At 34.5% G+C, this 17,596-nt stretch overlaps 3 protein-coding genes and 2 non-coding genes across 6 annotated transcripts; 2 read left to right on the top strand and 3 right to left on the bottom strand.

Annotated features, from left to right (window-relative positions):
* Positions 1 to 4,803: 4,803 nt before the first annotated feature.
* LOC127746937 (U6 spliceosomal RNA) lies at positions 4,804 to 4,906 on the bottom strand. The gene has a single exon (XR_008008742.1). It is a non-coding gene; the product is annotated as a U6 spliceosomal RNA (small nuclear RNA).
* Positions 4,907 to 5,414: 508 nt separating this feature from the next.
* On the top strand, positions 5,415 to 7,922 carry LOC107482906 (pentatricopeptide repeat-containing protein At4g16390, chloroplastic). Its single transcript, XM_016103489.3, has one exon. The coding sequence runs from the start codon at positions 5,572 to 5,574 to the stop codon at positions 7,804 to 7,806; it is 2,235 nt and encodes a 744-aa protein (XP_015958975.1). The 5' UTR covers positions 5,415 to 5,571; the 3' UTR covers positions 7,807 to 7,922.
* A 581-nt stretch (positions 7,923 to 8,503) lies between these two features.
* LOC127746970 (U6 spliceosomal RNA) lies at positions 8,504 to 8,606 on the bottom strand. The gene has a single exon (XR_008008775.1). It is a non-coding gene; the product is annotated as a U6 spliceosomal RNA (small nuclear RNA).
* Positions 8,607 to 10,790: 2,184 nt separating this feature from the next.
* Positions 10,791 to 13,226, top strand: LOC107482907 (pentatricopeptide repeat-containing protein At4g16390, chloroplastic-like). The gene has a single exon (XM_016103490.3). It carries the CDS (start codon positions 10,831 to 10,833, stop codon positions 12,949 to 12,951), a length of 2,121 nt encoding a protein of 706 aa, XP_015958976.1. The 5' UTR covers positions 10,791 to 10,830; the 3' UTR covers positions 12,952 to 13,226.
* A 1,215-nt stretch (positions 13,227 to 14,441) lies between these two features.
* Positions 14,442 to 17,564, bottom strand: LOC107482908 (microtubule-associated protein 70-5). 2 transcript variants are annotated; one of them, XM_016103491.3, is made up of 11 exons: positions 17,323 to 17,564; positions 16,896 to 16,981; positions 16,746 to 16,811; positions 16,473 to 16,643; positions 16,235 to 16,405; positions 15,991 to 16,146; positions 15,762 to 15,908; positions 15,564 to 15,635; positions 14,961 to 15,473; positions 14,711 to 14,873; positions 14,442 to 14,634 (listed from the first exon to the last, which is right to left on the bottom strand). In XM_016103491.3, the coding sequence occupies exons 1-11, from the start codon at positions 17,420 to 17,422 to the stop codon at positions 14,627 to 14,629; spliced, it is 1,653 nt and encodes a 550-aa protein (XP_015958977.1). In that variant the 5' UTR covers positions 17,423 to 17,564; the 3' UTR covers positions 14,442 to 14,626. The 2 variants fall into 2 exon arrangements, with proteins under 2 accessions (XP_015958977.1, XP_015958978.1); XM_016103492.3 differs by having other exon boundaries at positions 14,711 to 14,858.
* Between the last annotated feature and the right edge of the window lie 32 nt (positions 17,565 to 17,596).

The following is a 17,596-nucleotide window of genomic DNA, read 5'->3' as shown; positions in this document are numbered from 1 at the left end:
CTTCATCAATCCGAGCTCTCCATCCTTGGCTTCCTCTCCAAGATGGATTTCTGGCCCTTGATGCTTCATGATGATGATGACTTCATCTGCTTCAATCTCTGCCTTAGCCATCACTTCGCCACTCTAGCTACTTCCTGTGGTGGTTGAGCAGAATCAAAGACAAGCCATGCTTCAAGAATCTCACCTTGCTGGCCGAATCTTCTTTCCTTCTTTTTGAGTATGAAGGATCCGAGATTACTTCACCAAATCTAACCATATTTGGTGATTATCTCAGCCACAACATACTTTTGGTTTTCTTTTTCTTGCCATCATTAACTTGATGGCCTTGATGCATGCAACTTCTTCTTTTTCTTTTTGGTAGCTTAGTGTAGCTTCCATGGTTTCCTGTGTAATAGCCGAAGAAAAGAGAAGGAGAGAGAGAAGAAAGAGAAAACAAAAGCAAGGCTATGAGTGTTATGATGAATAAAGTAATTAGGTGCACTTCTCCATGCTTTTGTGTAGTAGCGTGTGAGCTACCATTAATTTCCATCAAATCACTTTGACATTTTCTCTCTCATGTTCCCCATGCTAGTGAATTAAAATTCAAATCCTTCCAAAGAGTGAAATGGAATCCGTTGGAAGCATTTAGGCCTTTTTCTTTGCTTCATGGATTCGGATAAAGCGTGGAAACATTTATTAATGTTGGGCTTGGTAGCAATAGATTTCATTTTGGCCCAACTTCATTTTTCTTTCGGACCATAGCATGCATAAAACACATTGGGCTATTGAACTTTGGCCCACTAAAAGCATTTGCTTTCCTGGTAAGTTTGGTTTCGGATCAAGCACAGGAAGCTTTCATCAAAAATAAATATGGGCTCAGTTGCAATAACATTTTGTTTTCCGGCCCAATTAAGAAACTGCATCACAAAATTATCAATTAACATATGATTAATGAAGATTGAACTAATAATTTTGCAATTAAATATTTTAATAATGTTTGTTCATCACAAATATTAATTTGGAGTTTTCCAAACTCATCAACCTCTATTGACTACCTTCAGGTGGCATATTTAGATCGACCATCATCCTTCTAATATTTCGTCTAACAGCTCTACTCAACGGACTATCATCGACAGTATCTGCAGATGATTCTCGTCCACCTAACTCAATGAGGAACACGAATAATTCCAACAGATGATCATTTGTCCATCGATTGTGCCACGACCTTATAAGACATACGTCCTCGTCGTCACGTAACCGACACCTAATTCAAAATAACAGAAATATTTCTCACAACCGTGGTCTAATAAATATACTAACAACAGAGCCAAGACAACTGTGATATACCTTTTATAAAACAAATTATCTTCTACTTCGGTCCGATATCTGTAGTAAATTCTTTTCACCCTTTTCGTCTGTTGCTGTCCGACGGAATGCAATATCAAATTCTTCAACGTTGTTAGACTGTTGACTTCTGGTGTCATATAGATAATTATCGGTTGCCTAGACTTAAAAATGATAGAACCTTCTTCATCATACACTATTTCAGCATCATATTGAATGGATAACAATGGATTTATTGACATTGTAGAGAAAAAAAGTCAAGAATGAAAACAAAAGTGAAGAATAAGATTGTGGTTCTGAACTCTGTTCTCCAACAGCCATACTTTTATTTTAGAAACTCAACCTAAAGTTTGTCGGGGTGCGGCGAACTTGTCCTTAATACAAAAAAAAAATTATATTCTAAAAATTAAAGTTCAAAAATCTTATTTGGAGGAATATTTATTTTTAAAAATCCAAAAAAAATAAGTCATCCTTTTTAAAAAAAAAATGTCTCATAGAGGTACATGCAAAAAAAATGTTTACATTTTACGGATGAAAACAGATGGAGCTAAGTCAAGTTTTATTCTTAATAGATCACATCTATAATAAAGCCTATTTATCTAAATTTAATTTAGTTTTTTATAAATTATTTAATAAATATTAATTAAGTCTGATGTGTTGTGAAATTTGACTTGATTTAAAATTTATTAAAAAATCTGATAATTTTAAAAATAAAAAAACAAAATAAATAAAAAAGTAAGTAAAATAAAAAATTTAAAAATTATATATAATAAAAAAATCTAATAAATAAAAATACTTAAATATTATATAAAAAGTATAGGTTTAAACCTTCACCATCTTTTTCCAAGCCAAGTGGCCAACCCCACCTACATTGCTCAGGTTACACATATGGTTAAAATGTATAATAATATAATAGTAGAAATTGGAAATGAACCATGACTCAAATCTACCAAAGTTGAAGTCGAATCGCTAACTAGAAGAGGAGTGATTCCACCGACAATAGCTGTGTTTTGCCTCTTGAAACAAAAGGTGTTTGAAAAGTAATGATATTAAGTAAGAGGAAAATGTTTGTTCCTTGTGTTAGAAGGGAAAGGGATGTGACCAATCTCCATCGAGATGAGAAAGGTTGCTTTCAACTAAAGATAATTCTAGACTTCTACTCAATTTGGGTTGGCCGAGTGGTCAGTTTACTCGTCAGCTTAAGTAAGTGTTAGGAGTTCGAATTTTGTTTTATATATAGAGCAACTCATTGGCCAATAACAAACCCTTAAATGGAGTTCAGATTAACCCGTTAAATTGAGAAATACAATGAGAAATAAAAAAAAATTCTAGACTTCTACAGTTCTAGTTTTATGCGTTACCATTTGATTATTTCACATAATTTAATGCAATTCAATCAACACTATATATGTTTAGCTAGCATCCACTAAAGTTTATCTGATTCAATTTCTTCTTCCTTTGTTAGTAGCAGCCTTTATATATACTTTCGTTTAGACATTAGAATACGTTTCAACTTTCAACCCCCCAAAAGGGATAGCTTTTTGTCAATTTGGAAAAGAAACCAAACATATACAGATGGTTAACTTGAAAAATATATAATACATAACATGGGCCAAAGGGGAAATAATAATGCTGTATATGAATTAATTTAATACGATGACGAAGTCATTGATTTCTAATGATATGTAAATATAATATATAATGAAATGATTCGGTAGTATTATTTCGAAGTTACGATGGCACAAAAATTTGTCTCCTTGCTTCTGTTGCATCACATGCTTTTGCATAGATGATAGATGTTGAAATCGATTAAGTAGTATATTTGGAAAATAAATACTTGTAATCATAAACACCATATATATATGATATTATTGGTCAAACTACGTTTGCAGATCCTAATGTATGTGTCGGCACCGTCGCGTAACTCGTGCTAGATCCATATAATTAGAGGAATCGAATCAAAAGTTTAAGTTGAACATTTTAATTTTTAATTAATTTGATATATAATTATGTATATATTTTTATTTGATAAATAATAATTTAAATTTTTAAAATAAATAATTTCTTTATATAGAATATCTGTGTATGTCTACATACAATTCACACTTTAAATCTTAGATAGTGTAAAAAAATTCCGCATGATGTTAATATTTTACATTTCAACTCATATTATAATTTTTTTTTAAATTCATTCTTTTGATTTTATGTAAAATCTTCATTTTAGGAACTTACATAATTTTAGCAATGGTCACATAAATCATATAAAAAAATGTTATGTATACATTAAAATTAATAACTAAAAGATTTAATTACTCTGTTAGTTCTTATAATTTCATAAAAATTTTAATTAGGTCTCCGTACTTTTTTTCTTTTTAATTGAGTTCTTGCACTAATTTCTTTTTAATTGAGTCCCTATATTTATTTTTTCTTTTATTTGGGTCCCTGAACGAATTTTTTTTAGTTGGATTCCTATAAAATTAAGTTAGTTACTATCAACAGGGACCTAAATGAAAAAAAATGGTACAGGAACCTACTTAAAATAAAAGAAAAAAAAAATATAGAGATCTAATTGAAAATTTTGCGAAACTATAAGAACCAATAGAGTAATTAAATCTAACTAAAATCAATCAGGACGTATTTGTGTATAAATACATGTATCATCTAATCTATTTTTAATGTATATTTTGTATTCTAATAAATATTTTATATTAATAGTTGATTTTAGTAACTGAGTTTTGTGAATAAGTATAATTGAATTATATATGTGTAGAATACAAACAAATCTTTCTCTCATTTATTTCTTACCTACCTAGTAGATAATTATGCTTGGTTAGTTTGACCTTATGTGATAGGCTAGTATAAAAAAAGTAGTACTTATAAACTGAAGCACCAAATCAGAAGAAAACTAAATGGGCATGGCTGCAATGACAAGGGTTAATTGATTAAGTGTGGGTTAGTTTAACCAACAATACCAACTTGGAAAAAGAAAAAAAATCTTACGTCAGCAATTTTTATCAAAATTTGATTCTCTGATAGAAAATTTGTATCCTCTGCAAAATTTCTGGTAAATGTGTGTAGATCAGTAGATCTTGTTACCATTGTATCTTATCTAACCACATTCTTGATTTGCAGTGAGAAAATCTTCAAACTGAGTAAAATTTACATATATAAAGAACAAGAAGACTACAAATAGAAAAGAAGCATATAAATGTGGATCAACAACCAACTCTAGACTATATTCTCTTAGCTGAGTATTCTGCACAATATTTCTAAGCATAAATATTCAGCATCCAATATTCCAACATATGAAGCAATTTACATACATGAACATGATTACATGAAGAGCAAGAACCCTTGCATTTTTTAAATGTATATGAACCCAATGAATTTTCTAAGCAGAACTATAAATATTCTGCAGTATCCAATATAAACATATGAAGCAATTTACATACATGAACATGAAGAGGATGGAGGGGGAAAAAAAATTTGGACCATTTCTCGATTTGTGCGTGTCATCCTTGCGCAGGGGCCATGCTAATCTTCTCTGTATCGTTCCAATTTTATCAGATGTCCCCGAAGGGACAAGCCTTCTATGCTCCCTCTGCCATATATTCTGTCAGAGGGACGTAATACTACTCGATGTGGTACTTCTAAAAGAGCTTCTTTTGAAACCCACAGCACAAAATAAGGAGGATATCATACATTTTTGGGTCAAGTTCTACCTTCCACTCAGCTGAAAATAATTGGAATCACCTTCATGAAACCAAATAATGGAGAACCAGAGGCATCACCTTTCTCTCAGAAGCAGATGATTTGCTAGCCAGAATGTATCAAACATTTTGATATAATTTCAATATTTATGAAATCATTTTACATCAATCTCCATATCTATGAATTAGAAGAATGAGAAGAGAACATTGTAGCTAGGGAACATGTGTATATTTCTAATAGATCTTCCCATTATTAAGGCTCTACCAAGAAAGGATACATTTGAATCATACCTCATTTATAAGTTGGAAGAAATAAAAACCAAAGCCTTGCCAGCATATGAACATCATCTATCAAGGAAAACCAGTCCACGATGGATAATATTTCACCAAGGTTTTTTGCTGAGATGCTAGATTATATTATCAAGTTTTTTATTGTAATGCCAAATCTTAATTCTACGGACGATAAGTGGAAGAGGAGGAAAGAGGACTCATAACATGCAAAGAAATAAAACTAGCCTTTATGTAAGAATTAGAGTCCATGTTCATTATTCTTTTCCATGCAAATACCATATTCTGTGTGTCAGAATCATTTGATGATACACGATGTGGAACTTTGAAATCAAAACATGAAAATAGCTTTCAGTCACTGTCCAACACAGAAGACAGAACACACCCAAACATGGCTTCGCGCCTCTGTTGTTCTTCCCCTTCCCCTCTCTCCCATCAACATCGCTGTTCTCAAACCTATTCCCGCATCTCCCCTTCTCCAACCACCAAACCCAAAACCTCCCTTCCGCTTATTCATGTCTCCTTACAACAACACCAACACCCAGAACAAGAAGCACCCTCGTCTTCCTCCAAACCCCGCATCTGGGTTAACCCCAACAACCCCTTAGCCAAACGCCTCCGCCGCAAATCCAACTCCTCTAGGTACGTCTCCCTTGTCAAGTTCGCCCAATCTCTCGATTCCTGCGACCCCACTTCCGAACAAGTTTCTACGATCCTTGCTTCTTTCGGGGACACTGTTCTTGAACGTGATGCGGTCTTTGTTCTTAATAAGATGGAGAATTCTAACACAGCGCCTCTTGTAATGAGACACTTCAGGGACAAGATTAAACCCTCTAAAGACACCGAATTGATTCTCTATAACGTTACCCTCAAGGTGTGTAGGAAATCCATGGATTTCCAAGCTGCGGAGAAGCTGTTTGATGAAATGCTTCAGAGAGGGATGCAGCCTAATAACATTACATTCTCCACTTTGATAAACTGTGCCAGGATGTGTGCTTTGCCTGATAAGGCTGTCGAGTGGTTTGAGAAGATGCCAGGCTTTGGATGCGAGCCAGACGGAATTACCTCGTCGGCTATGGTATATGCTTATGCGCGCACTGGTAATGCTGACATGGCCCTGAAGCTATATGATCGAGCGAAGGAGGAGAAGTGGCGCCTTGATGCCGTGGCATTCTCGGCATTGATTAAGATGATTGGAGTGTCCGGAAACTATGATGGATGCTTGAGTGTGTACCAAGAAATGAAGGAACTTGGTGTGAGGCCTAACATGGCATTGTATAACACGCTGTTGGAGGCCATGAGGAAAGCTAGGAGACCCCGGCAAGCCAAGGCTATATATTCAGAGATGATAAGTAATGGGTTCTCACCAGATTTGGTAACCTATGCATCTCTTATAAGGGTTTATGTCAGAGCACAATTTAGTGATGATGCTCTAAGTGTTTATAAGGAAATGAAGGAGAAGGAAATTGAGATGAGTTCAATTCTTTATAATGTACTTTTGGCGATGTGTGCTGATGTTCACCGTGTTGATGAAGGTGTTAGGATTTTCAAGGACATGAAGAGTTCTGGGACTTGCCAGCCTGACAGTTGGACCTATTCATCCATGATCACCTTGTATTCGTGCCATGGCAAAGTTTCAGAGGCAGAGGCAATGTTGAATGAGATGATTGAATCCGGAATTGAGCCTACTATCCGTGTTCTGACATCGATGGTCCAGTGCTATGGAAAAGCCAAGCGAACTGATGATGTAGTGAAGATATGTAATCAACTCTTGGATTTGGGGATGGTTCCGGATGACCGCTTCTGTTGTTGTCTTCTGAATGTTATGGCTCAAACACCAAATAAAGAGATGGGTATGCTGACAGATAGTGTTGAGAAGGGTAATGCAAAACTTGGGTCTGTGGTTAGATATTTGGTGGAAGAACAGGAAGATGATGGAGATTCTTTTATAAAGGAAGTATCAGAGCTTCTTAGTTCAGTTGATGCTGAAGCGAAAATGCCCTTATGCAATTCTCTCATTGATCTTTGTGTGAAGCTGAATGCAAATGGCAGAGCACATGACCTTCTAGACTTGGGGCTGAAACTTGAGATATATGTTGATGTACAGGTCAGGTCTCAAATTCAGTGGTCGTTGCACCTGAAGAGACTCTCGGTTGGAGCTGCTCTTACTGCGTTACGTGCTTGGATGAACGACTTGTCGAAGGCCTTTGAATGCGGGGAGGACCTTCCACCATTGCTTGGAATTAATACTGGGCAGAGGAAGTACAAGCCTTCAGACAAAGGTCTGTTTAGTGTCCTTGAATCACGTTTGAACGAGCTCAATGCTCCATTCCATGAGCATCCAAACAAGGCTGGCTGGCTTTTGACCACCACCACGGAAGCCAAGTCATGGCTGGAGTCTAAGGGTTCAACCGAATCAATCTCCACTTCAAACTCCCTGACTCAAACAAATGAACAATGGCCTGTCACCGTTAATAATGTTTAGGAGATGTACAATGTAGTTATGCATTTTCTGATTCATTTTGCAGAAACGTTGTATTCGTTTAATAAAGAGTAAATTATTTTTCGTATTAATAAATTTTGAAGGTCTTATATAGAGTACATGGATGCTGTTATTACTGCAATATTCATGAACATGCATTATAAATTTATAATCAAGGTCTTTAACCATTTTATCCTCATTGTCATTGTACATGAACCGGAAGAAGACAACAGCTTAGGGCAATTAGGAAAGATATGAAAAGTACTTCAGTTTCACTTTCATGTAATTTCACAAAATCAAATTACCCAACATTTTATCATCTATTGCACATATAACTATTGTGATTTGCATGTTTAGTAAAACGTTCAGCAGCAAAATAAAAACGAATTAGTAATGGATAATTACTCTAACAATTCAGGCCATGTAAATCGATTGAATAGATATAAACAAACATCTTCGTCAGGAAAGTGGAAAACACTTATAGTTAATATACCATGCTAGGAGAGCATCCAGAATCTGACTGAACCTGATAATAAAACCATGAATTTGAGGCAGTGTACCGGGGACAGCAGGAAAGTGTTAAAGTTACTTCGAAAACATGATAATGAGGCAGTGTACCGGGGACAGCAGGAAAGTGTTAAAGTTACTTCGAAAACATGATAATGGGTTTGCAAGGAAGGAAGAAAGAAGGGTAGAAAAAAAAAATTTAGACCATTTCTCGATTTGTGCGTGTCATCCTTGCGCAGGGGCCATGCTAATCTTCTCTGTATCGTTCCAATTTTATCGGATGTCCCCGAAGGGACAAGCCTTTCTTGCTCCCTCTGCCATATATTCTGTCAGAGGGACGTGATACTACCCGATGTGGGACTTTACCGAGTCAAGAAGAGAAACTGAACATGAAAATGGAGGACGATTAACATGTCCATCACAGTTTGCATGAGCTCATAACCGAGTTCTTTCACTCAGTTGCAGGGAGGGAGCTGGGACATGAAGAAGAAGGTGACCGAACCTCTACAGTAGTAACTTTTTACTTTTGTGTGGGCTCCATTATATGTAAGAATTTACCTTGTGTGGGACTACAAAAATTTAGTGACTTTTAAACAAGTTTTTTGAATATACTAATTAAAGGAGAGATTTTATTTTATTTTTTATGGAGTTTAAAAGTTGAATAAATTATCAAAAATATTTTTAAAAAATTAAAATAATAAAAAAATTTCTAAACAATTTAAAAGCCTTAAAATAAAACTAAACACATTATTTTTTTTATAAATAGTAAAAGAAGTTTTGTATTTAAAAAATAATTGATGCATTTAGTCTAAAATTTATTGGAAACATATTTAGAATATGTATGAAAAATTGAAGCAAATTTTATTTTTTAAATCTCATTTTTTATTTTTAAGATTTTAACCATTCACAAAATAAAATTATACTTTTTTTTTACTTAGTGTAAAATTAACAACTTTAAAGATGAAAATATTATTTTTTAATTATATTTGATAATAAATTTGACATTTAAAATTTATTTTGATATATATAATATAATATAATATAATATAATATAATACTTTTTCATATTTTAAAAATTTTAGGAATTTAAGTGTTATGAATCTTTCAAAAAATGTTAGAAGTTTATCCAATAAAAGTTTTATGGTTTATATTTAATATTTTTTATTAATTAAAAAGTATTGTACTTATTTATCATCTTTAATAACAGGTAATTTTTTTAAAAAAATACTACATTCTTTATTTTTTTCAGAATGCATTAATTTTCGAGAAATTTTACTCCCATATTTGATTATAGTTATCTACTCAATTTTTTTGAATTCTTTTATAGCACTTCTTGAAATGATATTTTTAGATATTAGATAAGAATTTGTATAATTTTTTAATATTGAAAGCTATAATATTTTGCAAAATTTTAGGAATAGTAGAATTCGCAAAAGACGAATTGTTAGAGTAGATATTTTTAGTTCATCAAGAGATAATAGAAGGAACTATCAACCCAACGCCTGTCTATTTCTCAGAATTACAACGTGACTCCTCATCATAAAAATGACTCACTTCGGTTTCTGTCTTTTACTTCTGTGATCCAACGCGGTTTCTATAGGTGTTTTTCCGTCAATTCTGAACGAAAAATACTGACGTGACAGGTTCAAAAATGGATATGGATCTAATTGTCTCTAACTTTAAATTGGTTAAAAGTTTATTTGTTCCTATTCTTTAAATAATATTTTTTTAAAAATTTTTATTCATTATATTAATATTTTTTTAATAAATTATTGAATATATGGTATAATAATTAGTTTATACTTATTATATCATATATTTAATAATTTATTAAAAAAAATATTAATATAATGAATAAATTTTTTTAAAAAAAATCATTTAAAGAATAGAGACAAATAAACTCCTAACTAATTTAAATTAAAGCAAGTATTAACTTTTTATATTTATTTTTTTTCTAAAGTGTATATAAAAACTTTTTCTAATTAAAATTATTACAAGTAAACAAATTTGATAAAAATACACGTTAAGTATTAACTTTTTATATTTATTTAACAAATTGTTTAATTAAAGCAAAAGTAACACTAGAGTCAAGAGTGCCAATTTTTTTTAAGTAAAAACTTATGTGTGAAGTTGATAGTCGAGAGCCGTTAAATAAAAATTTAGTCAAATCAATTAAATTATCTAACAATTTTCAGTTATTAATTTTATGTAAAGTTAACTGTACCTGAGTTTTTATCTCTTTTTTAACACTAAAATTAAAGTTGACTAAAAAGTTAAGAGTAGTGCTAGGAAGCCAACAGTTTTAGTGAGTTATAGCTATTAATAATATATTTAATAGTGTAAAATTTTATCTGATAATAAAAAATTATTCATTTTTATTTTGCTGCTAACTAAATTTTAATAAACCTGTTCCTCCCTGGACTTTCCCAAAAAGTTAATTCGTTGTACTTTCCCATAAACCACCAATATTTCCCTCTATCAGAAATTCAGAATACTGAGAGGCAGAGTGTGAAGGTGCAAATGGCCGAGTCTTACCGTCTACGCTTTTCTCCTTCATCCACCTCCACCTTCAACTCTCGCTCTTCCTCTTCCCCTCACTTCAAACTTCTAAACTTTCCTTCTTCCCCCCACAAGCTTTCTTACCTCTACACTCAATCCAAAACCCCTCTCCAAGCCTCCTCGCAGAACCCCTTTACATTTACACAACATCATGAACATCCCAATTCTCCAGAAGCTGCAAATCCTCATGACCCACATGCAAAGTCTCAACCTTTATCCAAAAACCATATTTGGGTCAATCCCAGAAGCTCCAGAGCCAAACACCTTCGCAAGAAGAAATCCCTCTCTTCCATATCCGCTTCGTCGTTTTCGTCTCTCTTGAGACTTGCAAAGTCTTTAGACTCTTGCAGTCAACAAGATGTCTCTAAAATACTAAACTCCCTAGGGGGCAAGATTGTTGAACCCGATGCTGTGTTTGTTCTTGATAACATGCTGAATCCTGAGATTGCACTGATTGTACTTAAGTACTTCCAGCAGAAGATTAAACCCCAAAAGCATGTTGTTCTTTACAATGTGACCCTTAAGTTGTTTAGGGAGGTTAAGGATTTTAAAGGTGCAGAGAAGCTGTTTGATGAAATGATTCAGAGAGGGGTGAAGCCTAGTATTGTTACATTCTCTACTATGATAAGCTGTGCTGCCACGTGTTCGTTGCCACATAAGGCTGTGGAGTGGTTTGAAAACATGCCTAGCTTTGAGTGTGAACCTGATGATAACATATGCTCAACTATGATTTATGCTTATGCGCGTGTTGGTAATGCCTATAAGGCTCTCAGTCTATATGATCGTGCAAAAACTGAGAAGTGGCATGTTGATAAAGTGGCATTCTCAGCATTGATTAAGATGCATGGCAAGGCAGGGAACTATGATGGATGCTTGAATGTTTACAATGATATGAAGTTTTTTGGTACAAAGCCTAACTTGGTAACATATAACAGTGTGTTGTATGCCATGGGGAGAGCAAGGCGCGCCTGGCAAGCAAAGGTTATATACGAAGAGATGGTAAGCAATGGTATTTCACCAAATTGGCCAACCTATGCAGCTCTATTGCAAGCCTACTGTAGAGGTCGGTTTAAGGAAGATGCTCTCAGTGTTTATAAGGAAATGAAGGAAAAGGGAATGGACATGAATGTAGTTCTTTATAACATGCTTTTAGCTATGTGTGCTGATGTTGGCTACACAGATAAAGCTGTTGAAATTTTCGAGGACATGAAAAGTTCTGCAGCTTGTCGGCCGGACAGTTTTACGTTCTCATCCTTGATTGACATGTACTCTTGCATTGGGAAAGTTTCAGAGGCAGAAGAGACACTGAATGAAATGATTGATAATGGAATTCAGCCCAATATTTTTGTTCTGACATCGCTTGTGAGGTGCTATGGAAAAGCCAAGAGAATAGATGATGCTGTCAAGATACTTAATCAGTTTTCGGGTTTGGGGATCGTTCCGGATGATCGCTTCTGTGATACTCTTCTGAATATCATGATCCAAACCCCAAAAGAAGAACTTGTTAAGCTAACAGATTGTGTTGAGAAGGCTAATCCGAAGCTCAGTTCTGTGGTAAGATGTTTGTTGGAAGAGCAGAAGGGTGATGTAGTAGATTTTAGAAGGGAAGCATGTGAACTTTTCAACTCAGTTGATGCTGAATCGAAGAAGTCCTTTTGCAATAGTCTAATTGATCTTTGTGTCAACCTGAATAAACCAGATAGAGCATGTGATCTTCTAGACCTGGGGCTGAGGCTTGGGATATATACAGATATACAGTCCAGGTCTCAAACTATGTGGTATCTGCATCTAAAGAGACTCTCACTTGGAGCTGCTCTGACTGCATTATGTTTCTGGATTAATGACTTGTCAAAGGCTTTGGAGTCCGGGGAGGACCTTCCGCCATTACTCGGAATTGATACTGGGCTTGGGAAACACAAGTTTGCAGATAAAGGTTTGGTTAGTGTCTTCGAATCACATTTGAGGGAACTTAATGCTCCATTCCATGAGGCTACTCATAAGGCTGGCTGGTTTTTTACTACAAACGAAGCAGTCAAGTTATGGCTGCAGTCTAGGTGTTCAACTAAAATAGTTGCTGCTTAGAAATTTCAAGGTTATTTTGGTGTTCTAACCGTGTCTCCCTCACCATTGATGGTGTTATTTTAGGGTCATTTGTCAAGTAGTTTTTATGCATTTTCCTATTCCTTTTGCAGAAATTTTGAACTAGTAGATTAGAAAATTAATATCTTTCAAATAAATTTTGGATTTATTAGAGAAAAATGAAGTTCTGATTCTAGTATACACTATACAGTGTAGTGGCTAGCAAAATATGAGTGTTCTTTACTGTAAAGATTTTAGTTACAAAAGATATAATAAGACAAATTCGTATTATTTTGGACCCTTTTACCTCCTCTTCTACAAAGTAACTATCAATTTGGACAAAGTTGTACATTGAAAATCGATGTATTTGAACAATTTATATATTAATTGAAAATACAGACGACAAAATATTTTAGTCTCAAGAATGAAGTATGAAAGGGCTTCTGATTTCAACGCCAAAAGGGGTTTCTGACTTTCTGTTAATAATAATATTTGGGAAGTAGTGGACTTAGAACTTGAAATCTTATCTAAAGAAGCTCTCATATATATATTAGAAGTCAAAATAAGAATGAATTGTGTGTGATGGCATGCACGTTAAGAAGACCTTCAACTAAAAAATTGACCTAAAGCTCTTTATATAAGGGAGAGAGCTTTTGTTCATTTCATCATGCAGAAAGCACTATGGGAAACTGTATGGCTTGTCACTCTCAACCAAAGAAGCAAACAAGAGGTGTTCTAGTTGAAGAAAGACGAAGAGAGGTCGATGCCTCGGCGCCAGTCGAAAAGATGAGCCCTGCTGATTCTAAACATTACATAACGGTTTGCTCGAAGCTGCAGGATGGGGAGATTCACCATCTTGTGAGAACAAATGACAACAGAAAGCTGAGGACAAGCAGTGTGAAGATTGTGGTGACTACAGAACAATTGGCACTGCTTTTAGGTGGACCAAAGAAGTTAAAAATCAGAAGTGGTGTCGACCGTGTCCGGGAAAGTCCTGTATATGGAGGCTGCAGAAAATGGCTGCCTTCTTTACCAACTATTCCTGAAGTGCAGAACTATTGAATAGTTGTATAGTTTTTGCAGTTAGTATTATTTACAACTCTTACAACATTTTCTGAGAGGTTCTGGGTTGTATGTATCTACTAAACAATATCAGGGATGTTTACTTGCTTAAATTTTTAAAAGTAACAGCAGGGAGAACCAATAGTTGTTAACTTTCATTGCTTTAGAGATATTACTGGTAGAATCTGCATGTGTTCAATTGTTTTCAAATAAAAGATTGTAATAATCCATGATGAACATAGGTAGGCATCCTTATGGCTATGCAGTTTAGAATTTATATAGAATGAGTCTTGAGATCACTCAGGAACAATTTTCTTCACAACCATCATAATGCAGAAATGTAACTGAAATTGTTTTCTGCATATTAAGTATGCTCATATTCTTGCCGATGTTTTTGATAAACTTGGCTTGTATATAGCATTCCACAGTCAAAGAGAAAATCAAATATCAATATTATTTATCTAAATATAGTGGAAGACATAGTAATCCTTCTGTGTGTACATTCAAATCCCTGACTTTCTTTCTCCAATTGAGAGTTTATTTCAACACAAATGAAAATCTCATGACAATAAATCTCCTTCATTGTTCTCTAGATAAAGAATCTTCAGCGCTCGCTTTATCGCCCTGCAGTGATTTTGTATCGATGTTAAGGTACTGAAAACAGTTATAACAGTTATCAGAACTTACAATGTTACAGAACCTTTGAGAGGAGTTGAGCTTCTGTTTCTTCTGTTTATTTCTGACTTTGTTGGTGTAGCCTCCTTTTCTCTAACAGCTGCTTCTCTTCTCATTTTCTTACACTCCACTTCCATTGCCTTTGTAAGTGCATCAACTTTCTTTGTAAGCATCTGCAAGCCATATACCTATTTATCTCATAACAGAATTCAAAGAAACTTGTTTGGAGTAAGAGACAAATACAGAAATTGATCCAATATCTCTGTTACTAGTACCTTTATTTCCTCATCTTTGGTTTGCAAACTACTCTCTTTAACTCCACAAAACTTCCTCAAACTGATGACCTCTTTTTGAAGCCTATCATACAGAAAACCTGAGACCATATCATCCTTGGTTTTGGAGTCATCTGCTTCTCTCTCATTATTGCAGCTATCTAAGTTCATTCCTGTGTTGTTCACCTGCATCTCATTTTCCTTTTCACTACTATCACCAACTTTACTTCTTGCCCATATACCTTTCTTCAACACGTTTTCCACAGAACCGTGTTTCCTTTTTGTAGTTCCACCTTGTCCTAGGTTCCCAGCAGCAATGTCTGTGTTGTTTTTCATGCTTGGTTTCTGGAACAAAGAGCTTCCAACAGAAGATCCTCTTGGTTGTGATGTGGATCTGCTTCTTACTCCACTATTAGTAGCTAAAAAACTCAAGATGCTAGACTTTTCTGTTTTTGGAGATTCACCAAACTGTTTTAAGCCTTCTTCTAGTGTTTTCAGCCTCAGCTTTAGTTTGTCCTGAAAAGAAAGAATGAATGAAATAACAAACAACAACATCTACAATATAAGTTGATGCAGATGCTTCTATATCAATCTATATAATTTTACCTTCAATTGTGACTCTGCCTTTGCTGTTCTCTCTGATATAGCTAGCTTTTCTTTCAATCGTTGCATCTCGGCCTACATATGTAACAGCATACTTGATCATAAAACATTTCTTGCTCATACTTGAATGGCCATGTTTTAGGATAAAAGATTCATTTGAACTGCTTTCTTCAGTATCTTTTTATCATTATAGTTATGTACCTGCATAATCCTCCTCTCTTCTAGCCATTGCCGGACCGGCATGACCTTATCCTTTTCATCCTTCCACTCATTAGCCACAACAGTTGCAACTCTGTTAGCTGAAACTTTCACTCTTGCTAGCTCCCTCTCCAATGTCCTCTTCTCCTCCTGAAAAATTTGTGCAAAAATCATGTTACTACAAAGACCAACCAAAAGTTTCAAAATGCAAGAATTCATAACATATGCCTACTTGCAGTTCAGAAATCTGTCGCTTATAGTCTCGAACGGCGTTAGCAGTTGTTCCACTAGCTAAGATGACCTCCTCAAGTTCATGAATGGTTTGGCTAAGCTTTTCAACTTCCATGATCTTTTGGCGATGCGTTTTCTCTAAGATTTTGTTCTCCTCCTGTCAATGGTAAGATGAAAATTGATTGAACAGCATAATAGTTTCACTATAGGAACCAATTGTGAACAAGAATCATAGAAACTCATGCCTGGCAAATCTCAATCTGTCTCTTCAGATCAAAGTTTTCATTCTGAACTTCCTCAACTATTAGAGCCCTCTCTAGTGCACTTCTTAGTATCCTCTCTGCTTCGAGCAATGCCAGCTCTTTCGACTTTGTGAGCCGTTCCAATGCCTTCTTATCTTCTTGCAGTGCTTTAATCTGAAGCAAAGATGGGTGTTAGGACTATCATTTTATATAATTCTCCTACTTTTCAATATAATCATACCTCATTTTTATACAACTTGATCTCATCCTCAAGAGGAGTGATCACACTCTCAAATGGAATATAATCATCATCCTTCTGATCTAAATGTACCCTTCTAAGAGCTGCTTCTGCTGCATATTGCGCGGCCAAGGCGTCTTTCTTTTCTTCTGTCAGTTTCTTGATTTCTAGATTCTTCACATGTACAGATTTTGAAGTAAATGGATTTTAGAACTTAGCATTGTTTGACATGCTTCTATCTATGTTACAATCTATACTATTACTATATCAGTGTACCTTGTCCTTAAGATGATTCTCAGTTGTTCTAAGTTTCTGATCCAGTTTACTAACTTCATTTCTCAGCTGGAATTGGAGAAAAATTAAGTTTCAATCTACTGATAGTGTAAGCATAAATAAATAAATAAATAAACTAAGCATTAAAAGTACCTCTTCTATGGCCTTATCCTTCAGAGCTTCAGTTGCCCTTAAGGCCTTGACTTCACCCTGGCAAGTTGCAAGTTCCTTACCCTTTTCTGCAATGGTTTCACAACTTAGTTATCATGTTAATAGATGAATACACACTGAGATATGAAATTCTCATACCATATTCATTTTCATTTTCCTATGTTGTGACTCATTTATTATATAATTGAAGTTAATGATTCCTATGATGAACAAACAAATCTTGCTCCACACCATTTAATGTGTGCTATTGTTAGTTAAATCCTTCAATTATATAATATCTCTCTACCAACTTTTGAAGTTTTAATAAAATTGATTTGGTGCTTAATTGACTTAAAAAGCTAACATTATTAAAGTCAAAAGGAACCATATGCTGAAGCATATAATAGAAAACAATATGTGTATTGTGAACCTATGAGTTGGTTTTGGAAACCATTAATCTCCAAGACCAAAGGGTTATGTTGGACAAGTGGAACCTCCTCTTCACCATTTAGCTCTCCCAAAGTCACCATCTCAAACACAAAAATGGTCACACTAAGTTCAAGTAGGCTTAATGGATATGTATATATATACTTAATTTTCCTTTTTCTCCTTTGGTTTTGTTGTTTAGTGGTGGTAAATGCACACAAGAGGTATATGTATAAGGCTTAGTCCAAAAACACCAACAAGAAATGATGATTCAAGTG

Source organism: Arachis duranensis, chromosome 4 (assembly GCF_000817695.3).
Source record: "Arachis duranensis cultivar V14167 chromosome 4, aradu.V14167.gnm2.J7QH, whole genome shotgun sequence".
NCBI classification, from domain to species: domain Eukaryota; kingdom Viridiplantae; phylum Streptophyta; class Magnoliopsida; order Fabales; family Fabaceae; genus Arachis; species Arachis duranensis.
The sequence above is the reverse complement of the archived record's forward strand: the minus strand, read 5'-3'. Positions and strand labels throughout refer to the sequence as shown.

Coding starts and splice junctions, on each gene's coding strand:
- LOC107482906 (XM_016103489.3), top strand. CDS start 5,572: ATGTTCATTATTCTTTTCCATGCAAATACCATATTCTGTGTGTCAGAA.
- LOC107482907 (XM_016103490.3), top strand. CDS start 10,831: ATGGCCGAGTCTTACCGTCTACGCTTTTCTCCTTCATCCACCTCCACC.
- LOC107482908 (XM_016103491.3), bottom strand. CDS start 17,422: ATGGTGACTTTGGGAGAGCTAAATGGTGAAGAGGAGGTTCCACTTGTC. Junction 16,982..17,322: donor TTTCCAAAACCAACTCATAG/GTTCACAATACA, acceptor AAACCATTGCAG/AAAAGGGTAAGGAACTTGCA. Junction 15,636..15,761: donor AAGAGAGGAGGATTATGCAG/GTACATAACTAT, acceptor TTACATATGTAG/GCCGAGATGCAACGATTGAA.